Raw genomic sequence first — 14123 nt, 5'->3', positions numbered from 1 at the left:
GTTTGGAACTGTGCTCTTAATTTTAACAATTCGAGCAAACAACCTTACAAAAACCAATTTGTAAGTTGACAACAAAATACATGTGACCATCACATAAATACATTAATCATATAGTTGCAAATGATCCACACCCATATTCACCCTTTTATATGTTCCAAAAATTTTAAGGGATTACAGTCCCAATCTTAGCTGGTACAATCATCATTTTATCAAGAGAACAAGCAACACAAGAGAATTCTTGAAGAATCTTTATTTCTTCATTATATAATTCACCTGAATTCTCAATCACATTTGCATCACATTTAATCGGAATGGTCAACCAATCATGCCAACTGATCTTTATTTTAGTATACTTATAATTTACTTTTACATGTGATTTCATCAGCATGTACATGTTTGTATGGAACAAACAAGAGGAAAAGTGGGGTAATCTTTTACATAAACATTTATAACCCTCTTCGGTTGTAGTGATTTATAGTCTCAATATTTATTTTCAATTCATCCGAAACTTAAAAAGTTTCTTTTGAGACTTACTACAATCCCAACATTATTCCTCTGATAATAGCACAACTCGTTAGAGCTTGCAATTAATTTTGTGTACTATCACATATTGCATGACACCATCCCTATGGTGAGCATCTCCTTCAAGGAGGAAATTATATTATTATTGTCAGGGTCAAAATCATTACGAGCAAGACGTCTTTCTTGCTTTACTTTTGTTGTACCATAGGTACACAACCAATGACAAATTTGTATTGCCACACAATAATGACCACAATCCTTATAGGTAAGAACTATTTCTTTCTTTTGCCTTTTCGGTAGTTTATACCATAGTGACGTATAAAACATACAATACAATTAGCCATTTCTGCCAAATAAAATTTATTTTCTCTCAAATCTCCCGTAGAGATGAGAAGTGACATGTATCATTTTTTCTCAAACCTTCCATAGAGGTGAGTAGTGGCATATATCCAACCCATAATAATTTTATCACATCTGGACCCATTTTATTATAGAATGGTCGAGCATTCACAATACTCATCACAAGTCACATTCTCTTCGAGGAATGGACTAATTATTTATATGTATTTCATAAATTTGCATTATAAGCACATTGTCATGGCTTTAAAATTCATCATATTTCCATGACACACCTCAACATCACTTTGAAAGATCAAGTGTACCATCACTTTATCTTCTTGTATCATGATAGAGAATTTATAAACTTGTCAAATTATCAATTTGACAACATTCACAAGTCTAATGACCTTTCATACCATTTTGATGATAAAAATTGCCTTCACATTTTGAAGGACTATTTGAAGAACTCATAGTGTTCTTCCTTTTTGCATTACCACAATGATGACTATTATAATTCTGTCCCTCCACGCCCTTATTCTTATCATTAATTATTTGTCATCTTTCAGACTAATCATTCACTGCTACCACATTCTTTTCAAGGAAGGGAGCAAATTCAATATGTTGAATTTCAAGACATTTCATCAAAAAATATATTATTTTTCTTAGTCATCATTTTATCATCGCTATGGTGCATTGACTCAAACTCAATGTCTTACCCATATAAGGCGTGTTAGGCCATAATTCCGTGGGACTTGAACCCAATCACGGTGCATCAAAACTCTAATTGATGTCTTACCCTTTTGGTGCGATAGAACTTGAATCTATCGTCTTATCCTCAAATATTTTTTATTATGGTGCATCCGGACTTTAACCTGATGTCTTACCCTTTTGGTGCGATGAAACTTGAATCCATCGTCTTACTCTTAACCAACGGTATAATAAATCGAAGTACAACATGATTTATTCTTTGAGTCTTTCAAAACAATCAAAATAATATTCAAACTCATGCTATTAAAATTTTATACCTTTTCCATTTAAGATGTTTTGTATATCATGTCATATTCAACCAATAGTAGTATATGTCTTGTCTTCGGTTCCTGATTTTATGCATATAATACTTTGATCTTCATAACGAGATCAACCAAAATATGAGCTAAAGAAAAACAAGAACTCACTCTCAATTAGATAGAGACTCGTGCTGATAACGTGTTATAAAATTAAGTTCATGGCAATATAAATATAAAGAGACGAAAACAAGAGAAGTAAGATGGAAGAGAAGACTTTCTTCTTATTCAAGTGTGTTCTACAAAAGGTGAATGATATCTCTATTTATAGAGTTGAGATATTACCCCAAAGGTCACCATGATAAATTCCCAATTAGTAGGTACATAGTTATCCAAATGGTTCTTATCACCTTGGAAACATGTATACATGAATACAATTAAGTTTTGAGTATATCTAAAGGACAATCCACACAATTCAATGGATTTATAACAATATTATTTTATTTGTTTGGAATTTTTTTTTATTTAATTTACATTAAAAATTTAAGGAAGATTTATTTTACCTTTTTTTATTGGAAAACTTTCACATATAACCACTTAAAAATGATTAATTAGTCTCCATAGCTGTAGTGTGATAACTAAAATTTATAGCTACGTGTTATCTGGAGGAGAGAGGCGAGCGAGACTGGGAGAGAGAGGCGAGAGGCGAGAGAGAGGGGGAAAAGAGTGGGAAAAAGATGATTTGTATATGTATATTGGTTATATAATTGTGTATTATACATATGTTTTTGTATATATGGCAAGAGAGATCGAGAGGTAGGGAGAGAGACGAGTGAGATCGAGAGAGGAAGGAGAGAGAGGACAGAGAGTGGGAGAGAGGTGAATTGTATATGTATATAACTGTATATTATACATATACATTTGTATAAATGGCAAGCGAGATTGGGAGAGGGAGGAGAGAGGCGAGCGATATCGAGAGAGGGAGGAGAGAGGCAAGCGAGAGAGGGCAGAGAGTGTGAGAGAGGTGAATTGTACATGTATATAGGTTAAAAAAATTGTATATTATACATATGGATTTGTATATCCTGGCGACTTATGCATATACAAACTCGATTTCAGCCCACGTAATTAAATAGTATAATTTTGCTTAGCCTCGTAATTTTTCCTTTTTTTTATTTTACGAAAGGAACTTTTGAAACAATTTTTTTTCTTAAAAAAGAATAATTCTTTTTTTTGTTAAGTAGCAAAGTGCATCCTACTTTCACGTAGGAAGTTAGATTCCTCTTTGAAATTTTATTTTCCTTTATATTTACTATCTAGTTACGAAATTTAGGATTTTTTTTAAAAAAATATTGAGAACACAAATAATATGTATTTGAGGGATACATATTATTTTATACTTTAATTTTCTTCGTTAGAAATTTATGCCTTTTCTTTTGTTTCTCCTAAAATCCTACTCATAGATACACCATTACATGAAGAAAAAAAAGGCAATTGGGGAGCAACATCCACTGGAATAATTCTCTTTCATCGGAAAATTATATCGTAATAGGTTTGACAATTTATATTCTTTTTAAAATTTCATCACACTAATTGTGTCATGGCTAGGGTTTAACCATAATGGAATATTCTAATCATTCTACAAGGTTTTGTTTTTTAGGTCAAGTGTGTTCTTAAGGATTGATAATTTAACATTGTGATCGAAAATTGAGATGAAAATTTCAATCTATTGGTACAATTATTTTTTACAAATTGTAGAACTTTAGAAAATTCTTGTTCCTCTTTCAACATGTTGATTATGGATTATTTTTTAAAACATATACTATTAATGAAATTTCAAAGATTCATGTGTATTTTTCAGGTAATCAAGAATGGTTTGGGGCAATTATTTGTGCGATTATTGTGCAAGATTTATTCGACCCTATTATTATGGTGACTTAGTGTAAGTTAGCTTTATTTTCTTGAATTTTGTTTGAATGAATTTTTACTTAAATTCTGATTAATTCTAAATGTTTTTTTTTTTTTAACTTTGACATTGTAGATGTTGTAATTTGTGTGGAAAAGTCCTTGATGAAGATAAGGTTTGTATTTTTACGAAAATTATTGATTCCTTCGATCTATGCCCGAAATCTCAGAGACACACTTATACTATACTAAGATCCTGTTATTTCCTGAATTTATTTTATAACTAATTTTTTACCCCTTTTGGCCTACGTGGCACTAGCTTGAAAAAGAAATCAACTAGCGTTGGGCTCACAAAATAGTGCCACGTAGGTCGAAAAGGGATGAAAAATTATTAATAAAATAAATGCAGGAGGGTAACAGAGATTTTGGACATATATTGAGGAGGTACTTGTGCATTATCCCATAATTTTATGAAGTTTATTGTGTTTTAAATACCCTAGTTATTAATGTCTTTTTAGATAAAATTGTAAAAATGAAGATTTTCTAATTAAAATTTTGAAAAAGAGAAAAGAAGAACTTGATATAAACAAATTTCCTCTACATATTTTCGTTGAAAATATATTTTTTTTAAAAATGTGATGTGATCACTCTCTAATAGCTTTAATTTTCACACAGAGATTGAAGTTTTACATAGTGCTAAATATGAGAGATTTTATATAAGATATAATGGTATATCGAGTTATAACTCTTTCGGAATGAAAAAGATATTTCCTCATCATCCCTAAATCTTGTAAACTCTATCAAAATAAAAAAATTACGATGTTATCTCATATAAACTCCTCGATAGTTTCACTCTAACCGGAGAAAATAAGCATAGATTAGGACATGAGATAAAATTAATTACTTGTACGGTCGTCACTAAGTTATCTAGTAAAGTCACTTTTTTATTATAATTACAATAATATCCTTATACATGCAGAGTAAGGAAATTGATCCCGCAATAGAGAAAACATACGAAGAAACGATCGAGAATGACGTAGAGTATGGAAAGGATACAACTTACACAGAGATACGAGAAGAATGTAAGTAAGATTCAATTTATCATTGGGGTGAACGGATTATAACGATATATTTTTATGAGTTAATTTTACTTCGAATTCAATGATCAATTTTTTAATATGTTTTTCTTTTAAATTTAATTCAGATAATTCAAGAAGAGTTTGGTGTAATCATTGTGTGAAGTCAATCAGTCAACCCCACTACTTTGTTAACAAAATGTGAGCTTTATTCATCCGACACTGCATTTTTTTTTCTCGTCATCAATTTAAAAAATGAAGAAATAATTTTATCGTTGCGTTCCTAATTTACTTTCATTATTTATAATTTATTCTAAATGCTTCTTTTTCTTCACATTCTAGATGTTGTTCCATCTGTGGGAAAGTCCTCGAAGATAATATCCATTTTATCACACGATAGGTTTGTTTTTAATCTTCATTAATTTATTTATTTTCAATTTATAAGTTAAGGTCATGTTGTTTCACTTCAACATTAACAATCCATAATACTATCTTCCGGTTTCCTTTAGAAATAGCTAATATAAGAGGCATAATAAGACTCTATAATTATAGTTTCAATAATTATACTTGTATACTTTTGTCTGTTTATATATTTTGCTTGCAGAATATACAAATAAGGTAAGTATATGCATATTCTATATTTATACATTTAATATTTTTTAGAGCTTCGTTTGTATATTTCGTTTGTCAAAGAATAATTTTAAATCGTATACAAATTAAGAATCAAATTATACAATCAAACGCATTATACAAATCAAACAAATTATTCAATCAAACAAATAGTAAGAGAATTGGAAAAAACTATAACCACGATATATAATTTTATAATAATGTAGCTATAAACCCTAATATGAACTAAATATTTCCTATTTTGCACAATTTTTCCTAACCTTTACATAGACCTTGACTAGTTTATCTTTTAATAAGATTTGGGATGTTTGAATATATGCAGACATTAACAAATTAAAAAAAATGAAAGAAGAATAAAATTTTGAATCTGAATTATTGTATCATTATATAACTGGTATTGCTACAAACTCTCCGTAGTCCAAAAAATATCACTCGTTAGTTTCCTTTGTTCCTTCCAAGTAACATTATATTGTTAATTTATTATTGCTTTTATCCGTTTCAATTTATCTAGCATTATTTGAGTACACTAAAAATTTAAAGATATTTTAATAAAATTTATCATGTAAAACACATATTAGATTGTAAAACAAATATTAGATATTTGTATGACCTATATAACATTTCATTAAAGTTGAGGTGATTTTGGTTTACCAGCTGGTATGTGTTTTAAATTTTTATAGCCGAATCTTTCTGAAAGGTTAATGAAAAATTTTAAAATGAAAATTATCTCTAACAAAAAAAAAAGTGACATATTAATCTTTTTGGAGAAAAAGGATAAATATATCCTAACTGACGTAAATGGTAAATAGATATCCTTCGTCATATTTTTGAGATATTGATGTCCTTGTCATCCAAAAATTAAAGCATATATGCCCTTCACTCTGTGAAAAGACGAAATAGGGACACGTGACACAATCTTATTCATCGATCTGATATTTAATAAATGTCGAGTCGGTGAATAAGATTATGACACGTATATATCCGTTAGTATACAAAGTATATATACTCTAATATTTTAATGGCAAAGGCAGCAATGTCCCAAAAGTATAACAGATGGTATATCTAAATAGCACTTGTAAAAGTTCAGAGATATATTTGTCATTTTTTTACGGGGAAAATGCACAAGTACCCCCGAGACTATAACCAAAATTCCAGAAACACACCTTAATTATACTAAGGTTCTATTACCCCGCTGAATTTATTTTTTTCGTAATTTTATACACCTTTTGTCTTATGTAGCACGGTCCGTGATTCGACGCGATTAAAGCGCGTGGGAGATGATATTTGGATGTCACGTAAATAAAAAAGGTGCACAAAATTATAAGGAAAATTAGTTTAGGAGGTAATATAGGACCTTAGTTTAGTTAAGGTGTGTCTCTGAGATTTCGGTCATATTCTAAGGGATACTTGTGCATTTTTCTTTTTTTATGAGACAAAAAAATTAAAAATAATTACATAAATTGAGACGGTAAAAATATTTGGTACCATAATTGGGTTCACAGTAGATTAGTGTAGCTTTACCGAAGATAAATGAAAAAAAAAATCTATGATAATTAAATAGAGGAAAACAATTAGATTTACCCATATATATTATTCTCCACATGTTCAACAGAGTCCAACTAAAAAAACATAACATAGAAGCAATTATTTATGGTTTGACAAGCATAGCCTAAATCTGCAGCAGCAGAAATAATCTTTTTTTTTAAAAAAAATAATTAAATAATTGTTGGTAATTTAAAAATGATCAAATTTCTTGTTGTTATTGTAATATTTTCTCTTTTTGACTAAACGTATTAATAATTGAATTTATTAAAAATGTAGGTGAAATTCGAAAATCCTAAATAAAGTGAAAGTGTCATCATGCACGTGATGAAAATTAATTTCAGAAGAGAGGAGATTTATGAAAAAATAGTTGAAAATACGATGAGAGTGCGTGTATCGCGGAAGGTTGGAGAATGTGACTATGTGACAATTGAAATAAATTAAACTATGTATTACTTATGATCAATTGAGATAATTGTAACAATTTGAGATATTTGTTTGATATCAATTATCTCCCACATATGTTTGTTATATTGTTACCAAAGAACGATTCACTTATTAAGGTAAATAATAAAATACTTTTTGATTGTTTTTACAAGGTCAAATTATTTGATTTGATATAAATATTAAATATAAATATTTTTTTTAAATTTTATTTGTTTTAAAAATAATTCAAACGTATATTATTAAAGTTAAAATTTTGTGTTTAATTTACATATAAATTTAGTCATGCATGTATGACGTTTTGGCTTTTTTACTTTTAAATTTGAATATTCAAATATTATTTAAATAAACTAAAATTTAAGATATAAGTTTCATGTCATAAAGAGCAACTTTCAATTATTATTTTGTCAAAATAACAATAAATCTAGTAAACTCATTTAATAAACTTTTAATTTTTCATAACTGTTTAGATTTCAGACATATATTAAAAGTGAGTTTAGAGTCTAAAGGATATAAAATGTTAATAAAAATTTTAAAACGATACATAAATTTTTATTTTAACCAAAAGGGCAAAATCGCTAGAAGAGCAGCGATTTTGCTCACCAGAAAAAGCAACATCGCTGCTATCAGCGATTTGCAATATATATATATATATATATATATATATATTGTTTTTTAGGCAGTGATTTTCAAAATAATTTTTTTAATGATTTTTTAATAAATCGCTGCCTACTTAGCGATTTCTTTAATTTTTTTTTTTTAAAAAAGAGAAATTAAGAGCAAATCGCTGCAAGTGCAGCAATTTGTCTCCAATTTTTTTTAAAAATCAAAAGGTGGCCTTGTTTCAATTTGACATGCAGAATAAAATGTCTTTCAATAACATAAGGGAAGGGGGCAAGAATAAGTTTCTGTTCAACCTTTTTTTAAAAACTTTGATTACTACTTATTTTAAAAAATCATTAAAAAAATTATTTTGGAATAAGTAGTAAAAAAAATTTAAAATTAAAATTTCTAAAAAAAATTAATTTTTTTTAAGAAATTAAAATAATAAAAAATAATTGGAGACTTGCAGCGATTTGCTCTTAATTTTTTTTTAATTTCAAATAAATTATTTTTTTTTTAAAGAAATAGCTGCTTAGGCAGCGATTTATTAACAAATCATTAAAAAAAATTATTTTGGAAAGTTTTATCAAGGCAACGATTTGTTTTTTTAAAAATAATTTTTGTAAATAGCTGTTATTTCAGCGATTTTACTTTTTCCAACGAGCGAAATCGCTGCTCTTTCAGCGATTTTGTCCTTTTGGTTAAAATAAAAATTTATGTATAAAGATTTCCAAAAGTGTGTCTTGACTCAATTGCTGATAAGTTTTTATTTTTTTTCAATCGGTACACACTGATAACTGATATCTAACGATTTAAAATGTGTATAAATTACACACAACTCTCAACTTTAGCTAAGTTAGATAAAAAGACTGATAACTAATATCTAATGATTTAAGATATCTATAAATTACACACAACTCTCAACTTTAGCTAAGCTAGACAAAAAGTGGTGGTCTAATTAGATTGTCCATTAGTTTTTTATTGAACTTGGAGAGCACTGATCCATTATCCTTCCACTGCACGGAGCGGAGACTGTTCGTTGCTCTGTGAAACCAGCCTCACGCATTCCGCCCCACTCTAGGAGCCAAGTAGCCCAAACTTTCGTTTGGACCACATGACTCAACTCGGTGCTTGGATAGGGCAGACCAGACATTAGCCCACCAAAGCCCAGCCATCAGGAACAACCCAACATTCCACCACATTGTTGCCCCACTTGAGCTACAAGCCCTCGTTACAAGGCTCGGTAATAGAGTAGGTTCTCATCTCCATATATAAATATAAATAACCCATTATTTATAAGCGATGTGGGATAAAGAAGACCTTGATTAGTGACTCAACATTTAGATTTACCTTTATTTTAAATTTAGTTTATAATTCTTAAACATGAAAATTGAAAGTTAATTAGGATTTAATAGTGTTTTCTACTAGTGGACAAAACATAAATAAAATCACAAAAGGTAAAAAAAAAAAAAGTGAAATCAATTTTTCAAAAGTATAGTATAACTTCTTATTGAGTTTATACCTCTGTGTATGTGTTTGACAGAAAAGAAAAATATTTTTCACGAAAAATAATTTTCTAAAAAGAGTAAATCATTTTTTTAATTATTTCTTAGTGTATGCTGCGCAAACAAAACACATTGTCCTAAGAATATCGATATATTATCTAGAGAAATATTTAGATGGTGAAGCTGGAGGGTGTGTTTTATTTAAAAATTACTATTAACTATTTTTTGGTTTAAAAATGAAAAAATATTGACTAGGTTTCGAAAAATCAATTAATCTTATTATTTAAGAAAAATCGACTTTTCGAATTACGGAGTCGCCACTTGATTTTGACAAAATCAAGAAAAATTTCAAAATATTTAAAACAGATTAAAATCAATTGAAAAACAAAGGTTCGAAGTTCAATGTACATCCCGAGAAGGTATTAGGCCCTCGGGATGTCCGCTAACTTGCGGTTGACCGGCGATTTGACTAAATGACTTTTTTAAGTAAAAAGAAAATTTATTTTAATATTTTATTATTTTATTTTTTATTATTATTATTACTATTTTTTATTTCTAAAGGAGCTATTTAAAGGGATTTAATTTAAGAAAAACTAATTTGTGATAAAAGTAAATGAAATGAAATAAGTAAATAAAATAGTAAAATTTAAAATAATAAAACATGGCTACCCTTTAGGAGATTATTTAAATTATACCAAAATACTAATCAATTCAATCAAATATTAAACAAAGAGAAAAATATTTGAACTTGGGCTTAATTGCCCAAATTCATTATATTGGGCTTTAGCCCACCTGTCCTAATCCAATAATTTAGATTTGGGCCTTTTACCAATTAAAATCCTGCAAAAAAAAAAATTTAGCCCCTTGGGCCTATTAAAAAATCTGCTGCCCTGGCCCATCTCCTGAAAAGAAATTAAAATATACAAAATGATGGTATACTGTATATATCCAATCCGTATTGGACTTTTAATCCCTGTATTTGTTCGAATACAATTTCTCATGATTTACCCTGTATTTCCCATATCGTTTCTGCGTATTTACCTGTATCATTTTTTAAACTTGTTTAACAATTGTATATCGTCGCCCAAAAGATGTATACTAATGTATAAGGGCTGCACCCTACGTACGTATTCATTGCCTAGTCCTGTATTTCATTTAAAATCGGCGTCCCCGTACGTTAACCTGCAATTCACATTTTTTACACATATTTATATTATATCGTGTCTGTATATCAGTGTATACAGACTGTATATCTGCCTGTTTTTCAACTTTCGAAAGTTGAAACTCCTTTTCCGAAGCGTATCCTCACTGCCACAAACCCAGATTTCGAGTTCGGATTTTCTTTGCATTTTCGACATGCATACCAGTGTATATCAGATGTATATAGCTGGTTTACAGCTTCAAAAAAAAATATGCAGTCAAATTCTGCAAACTGCTACTTCCAGCAGCTCTCCAATGCCGGATTTCGACCTGTAAATGGGTCTTAAGACCTCCTAGACTTGAGATGGGCCGACTCAAAGATCTTTTAACTCGGAGGAATGCGGGAGTGGAGTCCGAAACGGACTCGAATCGATGTCACATGTAATAAAAAAAAACAAAAGAAAAGGATTAACAACAGCCATAAATATTATCATTAAAACAAGATCCTCAACAAAGCAAGCATTAGCCAAGAACGAGTTCTTTAGACTTTCAGACATACATAAGTATGAAACCTTCGGCAAATTCGAAGATAGCAATAGACAACAACACATAAACTATTGTAACTAAAGTATGCTTTGAAACAAAGGGAAGTCATGCTTTCATTAAGATGTAGAAGTCAAAAGAAGAAGAGTTGTCCACATGAAACCAACATATCATCCCAAGCCTAAGAAAAGAAAAGCAAATAACAGTGCCTTGGCTTATTGAAGCAAACCTCAAAACTCCCTAACCAATTTTTTTTCTTTTTTTTTTTTGAGTTCGAATAACAAGCTCAAGCTATGTAAGAAACTTGTTAAAGAGAACCAACCAAGAGAGACAAACATTGGACACCAACAACCCCAAACAACGCATTAATTAACCTCACAAATACGAACTCGAGCCGAGGCCTATAACGACCAATGTATAACGTTACAACAACCTCCATCATCACATGAATCACGCTTAATGCTTAGAGTACACATAGAATCAACATTTGATGAAAGAACTCTTAAAACAGGGCATGCCAAACGACTCCAAAGGGACAGCACATTAAGCAATAGTAAGAGAACTTTTCAGGGGACACAAAGAAAACTTAAAGTGAAGACAGAAAGGGAGATAAGCTAAACTGAAAATGCACTGTCCGAACAGTCGAATTCACATTAATGAACACCAGGTGCAGCTATACATGTTAACTCATGAGAGAAAAATCATGACACTGCACATTATTCATACCAAGCTGAAAACACCAAGAAACCGAGAGAACATGGGGAACAAACGCCATAACTAACACTTACTAACAAACCTAAGACGAGGGGAATGAAAAAAAAAAGAGCATCATGAAATATACAAGCATAAACAACTTAAGGAACACTCAGCGAATAGACTCTATAAGAAAACTAACAAGTCAGTTGTAACATACATTCGTATTCAAATTTCATAATCGTCATCACCAAACGAATCGTCAGAAGAAGCCATTTCGAAATGAAAGAAACAAGAAAGTTATGCGAAGTAGGGGATTACCTGTCGACGAGCAGCGAATTGAGATGATACGAGCAGGTGCGAACTGCTTCTGCCACGAATGACAACTCGAACACCCAAGCGAGGGAAGGAAGCCGATGGATCGATCAACTCTTCCGAAGTGCGTAAGGAAAGCTGAAGAACTGGACTATTCTTATGCTAAAATGTTAACAAAGTTTCAACCAACGATTCAACTTAAACTTTCGACCAAATTTCCAAAAAAATATCCGACCCAAGTTCTGCTTTTTCCGAATTTTCGATGAAAAATCTCCAATCCCTTTTCTGATGAAGAAAAGGGGTCTCTATAGAGGAGAAGAAATAGCCCCCCTTTTCTCCTTTTGAATTCGAAACTAAATCCCATTTCGGTCAAACTTCACATGGCACAGGCGTGTTGGAGAGGATGAAATTGACACCTCGCAGACCTACTCGACAGCGTATGGGTCTCTGCGCTTCCGTCTGGTTCACGCGAAGAGAAAGATGGAAGGAGAAGAGCGTGGGGTTGTTGGCGTTTGCAGGAGTCGGTCTGTTTTTCTGGGTTTCTGTCGAGAGGGGAAGGAGAGAGCGAGCGTGGGGGAGACGCGAGAGAGAGGGAAGGAGAGGAGAGAGGACGTGAGGGAGACGCGGGGAGAGACGCGATGGGGTTGCTGGCGTTTCTCTGTTTTTCGCGTGATTTCTGGGGAATTATGGGTTTCTGTTTTCTTTCTGGGAATTAGGTGAGCGTTTGGGAAGAAGAAAGGGAAAGGGTCGTCTGGGTCGGGTCGGGTGGCGGGTCAGCGGGTGGGTTATTTAAGTTTGGTGTTGGGTTGGATGAGGAATGGAGTTGGATTGGGTTGTTGTTTAAAAGCAATGAAGTGGGCTGTTAAGAGTTTGTGCTTGGAAATTAACTAATTGTCTGAAATTGGGAGTGGGCTTGACAGTGTTGAGTTGAAAGGAATTAAGTTAATGTTGGGTTGAGGGGTAATTGGGCCTGGGAATAAGAGTGGGCTGATGGGTAAAGGAATGGGTTTAAGATATACATATATACATATACATATATGTATATACATATATGTATATATGTACATATATTTTATTTTCGCAAGATTTATAAAACTAACTAACTTTAAATAATTTAAAAAAAAACTCACGAAGTTCGATAATTAATTTATACCAACGCGGGTCAAAAATTGGGTGTCAACAACTGTCCCTCATTTTACTTGGGTTGATGCAAGCAACTCGAGGAAAATGAAGTTGACCGAACCAATTTTGACCAACTCCATTCGCTTTTAAGAAGAAGGATTTGACAAAGAGTTTAGGAATTATGGCCGAACCCTTGCAAACGGGTCTCCTACATATCTCAGGCTATATGAGAATTCAGGCCACTTGTAGTTCGTTAAGCTTGATTTATCGCACGATTTCAAAGAATCAAAAGCCACCTCGACACCGAATTATGAAGGTATCGAAATGCTCGAGAATAGAATTCGAGAGCGAATGTTGGAATACAGCCGAGTTTTCAACATTGAATCCGCCTACATACCCTTAAACCTTCGAAATCAGGCTGTGTGTAGTTCGACTCGATCGTTGGAAAAGGAAAACTATTATGCTAGCTAACCTTCGATTTTGGACGAGTGACACATTAAACGAGTATGAAAAAGAGGCTTGTAACCTCTTAGCCATGAATGTGGCGCGCTTCACACCCATAATTAAGAACTTACACGGACATAATTTCCAAATCTTTTGGCGTATTGTCACTCAGATTGGAAACTTGCTTCCGATGAAACAAAACTTTCGGAAGCGAGACAGAAACCGACAGAACTAGAGAAAACCCGTAAGCCTCGAGAGGGTGGTTCGATTGTGGTGGAAGTCGCTCCTCTGCTCGC

The 14123-nt window shown here is 31.7% G+C and overlaps 1 protein-coding gene across 3 annotated transcripts; it reads left to right on the top strand.

Moving 5' to 3' along the window:
• LOC104647588 (uncharacterized) lies at nt 1–7429 on the top strand. 3 transcript variants are annotated; one of them, XM_069298151.1, is made up of 8 exons: nt 3285–3417; nt 3526–3597; nt 3727–3807; nt 3907–3946; nt 4750–4852; nt 4975–5047; nt 5189–5246; nt 7298–7429. In XM_069298151.1, exons 3-7 carry the CDS (start codon nt 3737–3739, stop codon nt 5244–5246), a joined length of 345 nt encoding a protein of 114 aa, XP_069154252.1. In that variant the 5' UTR covers nt 3285–3417; nt 3526–3597; nt 3727–3736; the 3' UTR covers nt 7298–7429. The 3 variants fall into 3 exon arrangements, with proteins under 3 accessions (XP_010321500.1, XP_069154252.1, XP_069154251.1); XM_069298150.1 differs by lacking the exon at nt 7298–7429 and having other exon boundaries at nt 5189–5392; XM_010323198.4 differs by lacking the exons at nt 3526–3597; nt 7298–7429 and having other exon boundaries at nt 1–3417; nt 5189–5392.
• Nucleotides 7430–14123: the final 6694 nt, after the last annotated feature.

This window comes from Solanum lycopersicum, chromosome 5 (genome assembly GCF_036512215.1).
Source record: "Solanum lycopersicum chromosome 5, SLM_r2.1".
In the NCBI taxonomy this organism is placed as follows: Eukaryota; Viridiplantae; Streptophyta; class Magnoliopsida; order Solanales; family Solanaceae; genus Solanum; species Solanum lycopersicum.
Note: the sequence above shows the minus strand (reverse complement) of the source record. Positions and strands in the feature narration are given on the sequence as shown.